Here is a 14,501-nt window from a genome sequence, read left to right as displayed (position 1 = left end):
CAATGCCACTTTTTAGAATTAAGATATCTCTTGTACTTTATATGAACGGTTTGTGCCCATTTTTATAGTGGAAAATAATAAAAAGCGTAATGTAACTGCAGAAAATGTCATAGAATCGCTGTTTGAGTGTAATACTGTGAGCTTGTGAAATACCACATTCTGTCTAATTTGATTGAGGCATTGCATAAAGCCTCCCCCTCACACCGTTTAAATAATTGTAGGGCTATGTAAAACTAGGGTGTGATGTGCCCTACAGTCAGATCCACTCCCTACTCCCAAAACTTTGCCTGAATTAAATTTCAGACAAAAAATTCTAATTACCTTACAATTAAAATTGTCATATATGAAAGCCAAAAATTTCAGTAAGCTAACCTATTGTTACGAAAATACCCCTTTTTATTAATCAAACATCCTGCGTATAATATTTAGACTTGGACTAATATATAGACCACTCACACTTTGTTACATTAAAAATTAAAATGTTTACTTCACTTTTAATAATGGTAGACGGAATATTACATACATCTGATAACCTGTTTAGAAAGGCAATACACATTTTTAGAATTAAGATATCTCTTGTAACTTTTCATAAATCACAATCATAAAAAACGTGTTCAACTGCAGAAAATTTAATTTGGATTGCTCCTTAAGTCTGACACAACTATACTTCATATTAAAGTACTCGAATTTAGTTCCAACCTCTTTCACTCGTACCTCCCCTCACACCGTTTAAACAATTGTAGGGCTATGTAAAACTAGGGTGTGGTGTGCCCTAAAATCAGATCCACTCCCTTCTCCCAAAACTTTGTCTGAATTAAATTTTAGACAAAAAAATTCGAATTACCTTACAATTAAAATTGTCATATATGACAGCCAAAAATTTCAGTAAGCTAACCTATTGTTATGAAAATTTCCCTTTTCATATCTAACATCCTGCGTATAATATTTAGACAGACTAATAAGTCTAAGTCTAAATATTATATATATATATATATATATATATAATATTATTTGTTGTTGTTAAATATAATATTATTAAATATATATTCCTTTCTATGTTTAGAAAGGAAATGCACATTTTTAGAATAAAGATATCTCTTATAACTTTTTGAACCCATTTTTATCTTTCACAATCATAAAAAACTCGTTTAACTGCAGACCATTTAATTAGGGTTGGTACTTAAGTGTGACACAACTATACTTCATATTAAAGTACCCAAATTTAGTTCCAACCTCTTTCACTCGTACTTCTGAAAGGGTTTGAAGTGGGTGAAATATAACTAGGGCTATGTAACCACCAGTCTCTCTTCAATTATTTGTGAATGTGATGAAAAGGTAATTGAAGACCCCAATATACCAATCAGTAGAACCCTACTGTTTATATCAGTCTCTTCAGGTTTTATTTTGTATTATGCACTAAGAAGTTATATTTAATTTATTTCAACTTTTTGTGTTTAGCTTAGATTGAATATAGTTTTTAAGTACATACGACAAAGAATAAATAGAGCCAATGACTAAAGAAAAAGAACCTTTTTACAAAGGCTTCATACCTTCCTTATAGCATAAACATTTACCATGACGTGAAGGTTTTTTTTAAAGGAGAGGCCGATCCCCTTTTAAGCCTTATTCTGTCCGTCCTCATGGTGAGGATCTTATCAAACAGAATAAGGGGGAGAGTCGATACAGTACGAAGTTGATTGTACTGATAAAAAGTGCAACGGTCACAGACAGGATCTGAGCCTGCGCTATCTCTAACTCAGAACCAAAGTCCAACGACTTAGACCGCTCGGCCATCGGTACTCCCAAGTTCAAAGTCTAATACATAAAGTTTCAATAAATGTACATATATCATCCAGGTAAGGCACAATTATCAGGTGATATGTGCAGGATAATTGCACTAGTGGAATAATGCGAGTAAATGAAAAAGATAGAAGATATACTTTTATTATAGGCATAGGACGACGTTGCAATTATACAGTTTCAACAATGACGGCACCACGCAGCGGCTCGACAATTTAATGATATGGAATGATTGATTAGTTGCATAAATTTATGGACAGTGCAAATGGTGTTTGCCCAGAAAAATTAATATTCCACATTGCACTGAGACTGCGAGACTGTTGCTTAGATTACAGATAGTATCTGATTGTGATTCTGATTAATTAACCGTTTTTTAGATTTACAACATGTGTAAATTACAATAAATAAAATTCTTGTTTCAATATTTTATTTTTAAAAGCATAATTTTATTTTCTAACTCGTATTATAGTTTTTGACACATTATGTGCTTTTTTTAATAGAGAATGTTAAGAAAAAAATGCAATAAAACAATTACAGTACACACAGTTATCGCTAATACACGCAAAGTGTTAATTACAAAACGTGTATAAATCCATAGGATTGGCTGAGAGTTAGCGCAGATTAATATTGCCTGAAGGATAACAACGAGAAAACAGCAAAATAAGTCAATTTGTTTACTGACTGAATATAAGCATATGTCGTTTTAACATTAGACACATTAACACATATAGCTTAATTACTCCGAGTCATACACCATATTCTTTTGGTAACTGCGTGTGTAGCATAGTGTAAAAAGAAATATGTGTATATTTTAATTAACTAAACACTGTTATGAATCTCCATTCTCATTTGGATAGATATCTCGGTAAAATGTCTTCTGTAAACGTTACATATTGCATGAAACTTGTTATATGACAGTGTATGTATAACGAGAACTTGTCTGAGCTCATAGAAGCCTATTAATCAGTATGCGGGCACAGTTTACTTTTGTACGCGGTAGGGTGGAGAGACGGTATACACATTTCTTTTATGTATAACTAATTATCTGTCTGTCCATCCTTATAATCCAATAAGCTATACACTTGAAGTTGTGCATACAATATTTTACAGCAGTTACGTGACACGTAGTGTGACCTTTTCCTATTTTTTAAATAATTAGGTATGTCAATTAAAGAATAATTTGAAATGTAATATTTATAGCTTATGAAAAGGATTTTATTTTCAAACAGAGAGATTTATCTTATCTGGAATCGTATTATGTTGGATATATGATATTTTGAAATACAAGTATGGCTGAAGATATCGCAAAGAAATTTACATTGCTGTGTATAATACAAAATCTGGTCTAATAGAACAGTGCGCATTGCCATCACATTGTTGTTCACTTAGCAGGGCTGTATCAGGGGAGGGGTAAAGGGGGATTATAACGTCTTATGCATATTCAGACAAAAACCGACAACGTCGTATACCAGTAGATAGTTCGCTAATTACACAGTATTCAGTGCAGCTTGGGTTCTTGGAAACGTTGCAAAACAAGTACAAAGCAACGTGTACAACTTTATAAACTTTATAAATCTTGCCAGTTTTGTACATTAACCATGCAAACTACAGTTAAAATTACGACACCAATACCCAGAGTCGTATTTCTCGTTTTATTCCTTAAATAACACTTGAAAACCCCACAGTTAAGAGCTATTGCTACCGTTTTTTCCATTGTCACTCAAGTACTTTCCAAGGTCAGTTTAAGTCGATGTATTGATTTTTTATTATATTTTTAAATAAACCACTACTCTGCCCGTGATAGTTGATCATGTTTGTAAGTTTGCATGAGGAAATAAGATCACCGTGGTGATAAGTGGGTAGCATTCAGATAGCATATAAAGTCCCGGCACGAACAGATTCAATTAGTTCTGATTTACCTCTAAAAACCTACATAGTATCAATGTTGATCGCGTAACTGATCAAAAAGAAAGAGTTGTACTATGTGTATTTTTTTCATTTGGGTTATAGAATTAAAATTGTTACAGACATTTGATTTATTTATTGTCAATTTCAAAATGTAAAGTTTTTATTATATGATGACTTTAGAAACACTGAACTATTACACGTTTCACCTTCAGTTTGCAGTGGGAGGCATTATAATTAAAGTTTGAATTGACTCATTTCACCTGTTTATTATTAATATAAATTTAAACTTTGTATGTCGTGAAGATAATTAAGACTATACAAGCTACAGAACACACCGGGACAACCATGTTTTGCTCATAAACGTTTTAACCGTATAATTCAATCTTAAACATTAATCTGTGCGTAAAATGGGCGCGGCGCATTTTGAAGTTTCACACAGTTTGAAGCTTCGTTACTACTGTAAAAAGTACCGTACAGTTTGCTTGTATGTAATATTTCCTTTCAATTTTACCCACACCCTGACTTAAATGTTCACTTACATATTTGTACTATGCTTAGTGTTTGTTTGTTTAAAATTTTTCAGGTATTAAGGAGACAAAGGTAATTATCATTAAAAATTAATATTTCATTTAAATTTTATGGATATGATAGGGATAGAAATGTAAGGCATAGAGGCGTTCTTTCAAATGAAGTCTTAATAGTTCTTCTGCAATGGTTAGTTTAACTGCCTCACCCAAATTATATTACTCTTCGCCTGATTAGGAATCGATAATTAAATAGTTTCAGCAATTACTTTATTTTGTAACTTACTTACACATTACAAACACAATATAATAGGTTAACAGCTGACCTATAAACAACAATAAAAAATCTATTTAATATAAAGTAATTTCAAATTGAAATTCAGATACATTCAACATATTAAATATCAGAATCACTAAAACTAATACAGATTTACACTGTGAAAACGCAACGCAGGGTGGATAAGTCTCTTTCTTAAACAAGTCTAAAAACAAAATCTTAACTACGAATTGAAACAAAAATATTAATATTTAATAAAATAATTCTTATAAAGATTTAACTTAATAGTTGTAGATTATATAATACATGCGTGGAGAGAATAGTTAAGAGAAGATACAGTACATAACTAAACACATACAGAAACACTGAAGATTGCCTACTTGGATTGAGTTTCAAATTGTATCATGATCACAAGGTAGGTAGTCACAGCAGCGGCTATCGAAGTTAAAGTTTCTTTATTGATTTGGAAAAATCCTCCAGCATTAAATTCAACATTTGTACCGACTAACTGCAACAAAAACGACTTCAACTCTTCTCTCAGTCCTGAGCCTACGTTCTCATTGATCAGCTTGCGGATGAGCGGTGCAGTGTCGCCTGCCATCTCAGAGACATGAGAGCCACACCGAGCGATCAGCACCAGGAAAGTGGCATTGTTAAAGATCCAAATACTGATAGTTACACTTATTATTACTTTTCCATCAATAATAAATAGGGAGAAGAAGTAGAGACATTCAGTGATGGTGATAAATGTACAAAAGATGGTTGCCAACAATAGGTAACCATAGAAGACGTTGGCTTGATATACCGCGTCACATAGCAGATGGTAGGCACTCAGGAGGGACTTGAACTTCTTACAGGATGTATAGTCCTGCCTACGATCAACGTATGGTGGGTTGCGGCGCAGGACAGACAATCTAAGGCTCTCTTTCATCACTAGTAGTCTGATCCTGGAGTTCACGAGTCTGAACCTTTTTGCTATGCCACAGGCAACATGTTGGAAGTGGATTAACATAACAGTTTTTCCACAGAGCGCAGCCGTCACGTAAAAATACGCTATAATTCTTCTTATCACTAATTCATGCTCTTCCATCATGGACATGGCATACTGCTTTGATCCTTCTAGAATTATTGGAGTTACTGTAGATATGACGATGATCGGAACATTCTCTGTAATCCAGTATTCTGGTGACTCCAGTTGTAGATCATGGTCGAATTTTCCGAGAAAGGTGCAGATTTTCAAGAACTCAGGGTATTTTCTGGCGTAGCATGTGAACAAAACTACTCCCATCGACAAGCTGCTACCGAAGATTATACTCATAGCAAAGAGGGCTGTTTCTGAGGCTGCTTTGTGGAATAGTACTGATGGATAGCTCATTAATCTCATACAACATTCAAAACATATAGATCCAAACTGTATTAAAATTATGATAAATCCCCACCAGGATATACCTGGAGAAAATATGAGTCTAGATACTCCAGCAGAATCTGGCATATACTTTAGCGGAAATCCTGCGAAAACTTGACAAAAGAAAAGAGACTTTTTGGAAAGAACAATCATTTTGGTGAAGTATTTTTGTGATAATAAGTAAGTCCTTGGCTCTTACTTTAGTATCATAAAGGAATCTGCATCTTCCTAAAATAAAGGCACGGTCAAACTTGCAGTGACGTACTATCAATTTCTAATGATCATGGGTTCATAACGATTTCGAAAAAAATTCACTTGCAAACATTTAATGACAACGTATTACTAAAAACGTATACGTTTTTAAACACCACAGCTGTAAAACCAAAATTTTAATTTCTTTCTACAGTCGTAGATTTTACTATAGCTAAGGAATACGTGTATATCGTTTTACCTTGATGCAGATATTGTGCAAGCAACATCAATACCAAGGCACTAATATTAATAATCACAGAAATGTAATCATAGAACGACTCGAACTGTTAAAATCAGAACTATCTTTACAATGTTATTTTGATATTCAAGTGAACTTCAAACAAACAGATTTGAAAACTGTGTAAAATGTAATTAAATAATGGCACTACATAGCATTATTTTTAGTGCATAAAGTTCGCCAAGTGTACGAAATAAATTACTCTTTTGTTGAAAATTGTAATCACAATGTAATTTAACGAATAGGTTTCTATTGTAAATCCCAATCCGTTGTTTATATTCTTTCTTTTCACAAAACTGATGTTGCAATATGTCTCCAAACCAATAAATATTAACTGCTACCATTATCGGATTGCCCTAGTTAAGCTTTCTCTTTCATATATTATAGATAGAAAAAATAAATAAAATTTATCATTTTTAATTAACAAATTTTTTATCAATTTTCGAAATTAAATGTTTGACGTCTTAAAACCCCGATTAATGATTTAGTAAAGATATAAAATGTATTAATACAAATATATTTTTGACTATTTTTGTGCTGAAAAATATCAAATATCTCCGTAGTCGTAATACAAAATAAATTGACTTCTCCCATTTACATAAAAAGGATACTTGAATTTTATGTTACTATTCATTGTTTTTATTATGAAATGCGTTGCGGGATGTTACGACTATAATAGGTTTTTATTACATAAGGGCCTTTAATTAAATAAACGAGTTCTCTCAAAAGTACAAACATAATTGCTTAAGTATTATAGCTAACGATAATTTTAGTATAAATTTACTAAAAAAAACATAAAACTTATATTTTAAAATTGTATGTTATTAGTTTTACATTTTAACTCACATTATAGTATTTAAATTAGTTACAAAAATAATTAAAAACGTAATGAAACTATAAGTTATATGTTAATCTTTGTTTATAAAAGGATTATGAAGGAAACAGGATTTTTCCGAAGAAGTCTTGTTGTATCACTAAACGAAAATTATTAAGAAAACTTCCGATTTTTTATTGTTTAAATGACTATTGTATACTGCAGAACGTTACTACGCTGTTTACACAAGTTGACAATTAATTTTATTCTTTTGATTATTATTATTAAAATAATAGACGAAAATCAAGTGTAATCCAAAATTAAAAATCTAAAGATACATTTTTCTTACGATATCTTACGGAAAGCTATTAATACGTATTACTCTGTCATGAGGTTTTTCGTTTCCATTAATCCATCTTGATATTGCCTACACAGAAATGAAACTTGATGCATATAGTCCAGGAACCATGAGCACATTTCCACCATATAAAACATGACTAGGTTTTTCTTATAATCAGTAACGGAAGTTTTCTTATTAAATAAATCGGTCATCAGACATCTAGATAAAGAGACTGCAAGTCCACAGTTTAACGGTGTATATTAACTTAGATTATGATTTAAAATTTACTTACGTTTATAATGGTTAGTTTTTAGTATGTCATGCTAAACATTATGACCCGAGAATAAACTATAATTTGATATAATATATAATTTTGAAATCTACAAATATGATATTCTCATTTAATGCCAGTCAATAGATATATCAATTGACTTTGCAAATATCAGGAGATAATAATGAAAATTTAATGGAGGTACGAGTGTACAATGCCCATAACTGTGTAATAATAATAATATCTTTATTGCATTTAAACAATTTCTGACATTGTATTGCATTCGTCAACTTTAACACATTTTGTAAAAAACCCATGTACACGTTTTCAATCAGTCAGACATACATTGTAAATATTCATACAGACACATCCATTCCGACATAAGATCCACCTGTTAAATTTTGATTTTTAAATTTCCCAGCGGCTCATCATGAATTCTTCAACAGAGTAAAACGCTTTAGACACCAGAAGGCGCTTGAGAAGAGATTTATATTGATTTGTGTTGTTTGAATTTTTCACACTTTCAGGGAGCCTGTTGATTAGTATGACACCAACTTGTTGCGTCAGTCTTTGATGCAGTGTTCTGAAGTTGTCCCTGCTTCAGGTTTCATATTGGTGAACCTCCCTGCCACGAACCAAGACACACTTGGAGAAGCAGTACATGATCACCTCAGAAATATAGAGGCAGGGTAAAGTCAGCAATCCCAACTCCCTGAAATATTCCTTGCACGACTCTCTGAAGTTTAACTTTCCAATTACTCTTGGAAGTTAAACTCCTATTATAAATAAAATTAATAAAAAAAAAAAATAAAATTAATAAAAAATAAATAAAACTCCTGTATTAGTTATACAGGAGAAAACTCATCCTTCATGCGGACGAGGTATACTGGCAAATTGGAAGAAAAAATGTGAGTTATGTGTGAAGTCCGACAATAGGGCTGCGGTACGTAAATTTGATTGTTACTGTTGAAATATCTTCTACCTGAACCACCAGAACCATTCACAGAGGACAGTCCTAGGGCTCACTTTTCCGGCCATCGATCTTTGGCATGGAATTAGTTATCTCTTGTGCGAAAAATACAGTCAGATACGAACATTAAACCTCAACTATTCTAATGAATGACGCGATTTATCCCCGTGCAATTTGATCCGTCTACATTTAACTCATGTTTAACAACTCATCATGGCTAAGTGTATAAAACCTTGTTAATAAAACTGGAATTTCTAATTTTAGTATAGTAAACACGTGAACAGAGGTATCGGTGGTTATTTTTACTAAGTTGCCTCTGTACTATTGACTAAACTTAATACCATTCATGTCCCTCCACTTTGTGAAATAACCGAATCATACGGAACTTATACATTGGATTTATCTGAGTAAACACTCTCTGAGAAGCCGCAACGTTGCTGCGGTGCTGAACTTTATGGGCAAACTCCATTCCTCCATTGTAGAGAAGTGAACTGCTCAAACCTGTCTAACCTCATCTTTAAGTTTTGAGAACCAAAAACACTTTGTCTTTCTGTAAAAGAATAAAAAAAATTAAATGGCCTCGTATAACTTTAAGAAAACATTCTCTACAGGTTAATGTTTTATTGAATATTTATTACATTACATGTATGGTATAATTTCATCTAATACATTTTTTACCAAATATATTGAATAGTGCCAATGTATATTTATATCGTCAAATAAGAATTACAAATTAAATGGAAATGAACATAATATATCCATTATTAAAATGAGGTTTATGGCTTTTTATAAATGATGTAACTCGTACTCAAATCTATCCTTCCTCCATCCATCCTTCCTTCCTTCCTTTAATTGATCCGTCAATTATATTATCATTGTTAATGTCAGCGCTTCTGTAGACCATCATTAACACAATTGTAAAGAATTGTTCCTGACGACTAGATTTTCTCACTCAAGTCTTTTTTTAACTTCAAAGTAAAGAATATTCTTTCTGTTGGAACCGTGGGATGTAAGTAGTTACAAAATGATGAAAAATAGTTTTGTGATGTAAAGATTTTTATTAAAAAAACTAAAAAATGAACTGCATATACGAGCGTTATTATCTAGCTTTTCTCGCTTTCAATTTGTATTTAAAACAATACGCAAGTTACAGTCGTCCTCTCCAATAATTTTGCTATAACTTGTAAGTTATCCTCAAAGATGTGTGTGTTTTGTGGCAAAAGATGGTGAGTCGATACTTAAGGTTGAGTGGTATCTTCATCTTCTGTTTATTGCTATCTAAGTAGGAATATGTGATTAAATTTTCTATACCGTACCAAGTTGTTTATTATTTGAAAATTATGTGGTAATTTTCTTTCCTTATTACTGTTTTACTACTATCATTACATTAAACTCATGTGTATATTAGTAACTAACATTAGGAATCTCACTGTCTTGTAAATTAATTATAAGAAAAGTTGCAACATTTGTCACAATATATTTATCAAACTGACTGTAATATATGTGTCATAATTAATTATTCTGTGACTACATAAAATGTAGGCTTAAAATAAATTTATTTTATCAAGCTAATTAATCGTCCTTTCTCATTGATAATGCGATATTGGGTTTAGATGAACACGCTGTTGAAGTTAATAGGTTCTTTTAAAAAATGCCAGAAGGCAAAAATTTAATGGTCATGATGATACATTTTTTTTACTTGCAAATTGCACTGACTTTTATAATAAATACATTGAGTAAAATTATTAAAAAATCTATTTTTGTACTGTACTACAATTTTGAAACCATTGGAGATAGAGACAGACTTTAAATGTAGAAAATAATTTTTTAAAGACCTTTCTAATTATGTACAACAAAACCTAGGTTGCTATTTGGTTTTTTTTAGATTGGGGCTGTTAAGTATTTCAAAATTCTATGTATTTTTAAAATGTGTAAATTTTGGGGTAGGGTGGCATTTGATGATATTTTTCGATAAGTTTTGAATAAAAATATCGTCTCTCTAAATTTGTGCAGGTAGTTGCCCACAAACCCCTGACTTTTTAATGTTTTGGTGTACCCTTGTACATAAGCAACAAAATAGCTTTAAACTTTTTGCATCAAACTAATCAGTGAAGAAATACATTTAAATTGAGGTATAACTCAACATACCTTACATTTAAAAATTTTCCAAAAACCACCCCTACCCCCCAAAAACTACCCTTTTGGGGAGTTTTACAGATTTCAAAATAATTTCTCCAAATTATTTGGGGTGGAAATAGGTGGGTTTAAGTTGTTACGAATAATCTACCTCGTTTGGTTTGGCCGCTATACGTACTGTACGGGTGGTCTGCGCCACCCTCTATAATGATTATACAGCTCCACAAATTAATTAAAATTACTTTTATATTAATAATACAATTAAGCCTAAACAAAAGAGATTGCTACGTTATCGCATGAATATTGTTATAGTGAGAGACTCGCAGGCGCATTCACCACTACATGTTGGAACGTGTTGCCTTGAAGCTACACATGTCTCCACCCAGAAAAGCCAATAAGCTTGACATAGACTGGCAAAAATGTTGGTAACATTTTAGTCTACTGATAGTGGTAGTGCAATGGCGGGTCGACAAGGGGGCTTCAAACTCCGTTCGAGCGAAAGCAGCCATTGCGATTTGGAAGCATTGCATGATCCATAGAGATGTATTAGAAGCTGATCATCTCATTAAGGAACAGCACGGTATACTTAACATTGTCATCGGTGCAATCAAAAACACTCCTAAAAAACTTTCTAACAAATGTACAAGGAAATGGGATCTGACAGTGCATGTTTTATTCTACAGTAATTTCTTTGTAACCCCCTTTCGAGGCTATTTGACCCGAGACATAAAATATATGTTTACAAGAAGGATTAAAACCATTTCATTGCCGATAAGGTTATTGGTAAGAATTTTCTGTCGAAGATAGTTTTTCTTACTGAACTGTTTAAACATTGTTTTGTTCCTTAAAAACACAAATATCTTGGACCTGTCAAACAAAATGGTCTTAAAAGAAATTCAATTTGCGGAAGGCAATCCTGGATAAAGGTGAAAAAATTTACAATTTCCGCTTTGAAACAGTTTATTGAAGAAATATCATTACAAACTGACTGTATTTTGAATTGAACTGCTAAAAATACCTGAAGATGAATTTTTAGAATTTGAAAGGTACCCTGTCCGAAATAAAAATACATAAACAAGTATTAAAAAGGTTTATTATTGTATATATCTATTAAACACTTTTCGAGGCTACATCTCTATAATGTGGTTATAAAACCTATTTAACGAAGAAAAGTATCTAAACGTTGAAGAGTGCAAACTGGTTGTATTTTAAACAGATACTTAGTTAAAGACAGGATTAAAAACGAATTATTTGCTTGAATTTAGGTTTAACATCGATAAAAGTTAACCCGCAAATTGCCAGGGAAGCGTTGCTTGCGTTAATGCTTGTTGCTACTTCTTACCTGTGAGAGGTGAGCTTCTCAGCTGTAGCAGCCATCAAATACAGACCAAACTTAAAATTTGAAAAAGTAGTGTGTATTTCAGATTAGAACATGAGTCCATTTTTTTATGTACTAATTAAAGGAAAGAATCTCATCCTTAGCATACTCTTTTAGCAAAAATGTCCCATTGGCTTGTGTGAAACATTAAACGGTGATAAATTAAGTATCTGGAATCTGACTAGCTAAACTGTATTTTTTATGAAGCAATCATTATTTCTACAATATTTATATAACATTACGGTTTTTAATTACTTCCCTCTATATATTTACTTAGTACAAGTAAATATAAATTCATCACAAGTCTAACAATAATATAATAATAGTATTCTTCTTCTTTAAAGGTCAGTTGTTAATAGTACATAGTTTTACATAATTTATTAAAAGCACGATTTGTATTTTATTTTTTTATCAATGGCTAATTTACAATAAATTTACAGGCCAATACACTTTAGCGATTTGAATTCATTATTATGTAAATTACAAAGTCACAATACTTTATTGTTATTCTTTATAGACTCTATTGAGTTGAGGCTGTAGGGGTGGGGCGCCGCGGAAAATAGTACATACCTAAACTAAACTGTAACAGGTCAAATTACGACATTTGAATATTCGCGGGGAATTGGCAGACTGTGACGTCAGTGAATCGGCAGACTGTGACGTCAGTGAATCACATGTTGTCGGAATTGAGATTTATTTAATTAATAACGGAGAAATATATTAAAGTTTATACGGGAACAAATTTAATTAATTAAAATGAGTTAAACATAACCAAAATTCGTGTTTTACAAAAGTACTAAATAAAATTATGCAGAAAAGCCAATTGTGGGATAAAATGACTTGCATATTGATGACGTCAGAAAGAACATGTTGCTAAAAATTTAAATAAAAAGCTTTGGAAAAATAATAGAAAATATAATAAAAAAAAGAATAATAAGAAAATAGAAAGACTTAAATTGATCAATTATAGTGAACGTGATAAATTTCGACAATTATAAGAAAAGAATCAATTATATTATATTATATTCAATCGCGCAGACGCTGATTTGAACGGGAGAGGGAATGAACATTGTGTGAGTCGGTATGCGGAGTTTTATACGGAGAATCCTTCTTCTCTGTCTAGACTTGAAGCAAGGAGGTTGTGTACTCATGTGGATCCTCCTGGTACAGTAGTGATGAAATTAATATGAAACTGTACTATAATGCATTGAAGTTTTAATAATGGATGCGATGTTGTGTTAGATTCTCAAATTATCAAAGCAAGGTGAGTGGAATTAGACAGTGTAATATAAAATAAATTGACATCAAGGTCATTTGCTTTGTCTTTTATTGAGTATCCCATCTACAAAGAAGTGTGGTAGGTAAGATAACAAACTTTAAATGAAAGAATATTGCTTTCAGAACTTTTTTGATTCAGGGTGATTGATAGGAACAGTGAATATTTTGTGAACTTTATTATGATGTGAGCAGTCATATTGATCGGAACTTTTAATGGAGTGATATTGAGTTTTTTAACCATCATTCAACCTATTTAAAAAACCTGAGATAGATATAGACCCAGTGTTGGTGATATCAACAACACCACAGACATTGAATTTTGATAGTTATTTGGTATCAACTTGGAATAATATGAGTTAGCCAACACGAAGCAATTTGCATAACCAATGAGGGGCAGCACACTTTGAATACCGATTGTGAGAAAATTGGGACAGCAAACGGGGGTCTGGAACGTAGCAGAATTTCAAACAAACTAGGGGACGGTAGCAAATTGATGCAGCCAACTATTGGGCAGATCTTGAGCAAAACCTTTAAAGGGAGTCCAAAAAGTTTGGGAAACACTGCCCTAATAGAAGTAAATTTTCAATGCAATCAGTTATGCAGTGGTACATATTTCAAACCTTGAGTATGGACAGTATAATCAGAAATGTTCAAAGTCTGTAATAAGTCACATTAATTTGTATAAGAATGACTTAGATTATATAAGAAGTATTTTGGTATAATATATAAAATGAAAGACGATTTTACATCGCTATATAGTTGGAAAATGTAATGCTTTTCAGAATGGGGCTATGAAGTCAGATTGGAATACATTTGGAACGTAAATTACTTCTTACGGCATATTTCCTCACATTTATCAAACCTCAACTTTACACCAACCACAATTTTTCTCGTTAGAAATTAAAGAGTT

The 14,501-nt window shown here is 32.0% G+C and overlaps 1 protein-coding gene across 1 annotated transcript; it reads right to left on the bottom strand.

The window, feature by feature from the left end:
• Window positions 1-4,885: 4,885 nt before the first annotated feature.
• LOC124355202 (gustatory receptor 68a-like) lies at window positions 4,886-5,884 on the bottom strand. Its single transcript, XM_046806257.1, has one exon. It carries the CDS (start codon window positions 5,882-5,884, stop codon window positions 4,886-4,888), a length of 999 nt encoding a protein of 332 aa, XP_046662213.1.
• Between the last annotated feature and the right edge of the window lie 8,617 nt (window positions 5,885-14,501).

Source organism: Homalodisca vitripennis, chromosome 1, assembly GCF_021130785.1.
Source record: "Homalodisca vitripennis isolate AUS2020 chromosome 1, UT_GWSS_2.1, whole genome shotgun sequence".
NCBI lineage: Eukaryota > Metazoa > Arthropoda > Insecta > Hemiptera > Cicadellidae > Homalodisca > Homalodisca vitripennis.
The sequence above is the reverse complement of the archived record's forward strand: the minus strand, read 5'-3'. Positions and strand labels throughout refer to the sequence as shown.

What these genes read in the sequence shown, in the direction of transcription:
- LOC124355202 (XM_046806257.1), bottom strand. Translation starts at nt 5,884, where the DNA reads ATGAGCTATCCATCAGTACTATTCCACAAAGCAGCCTCAGAAACAGCC.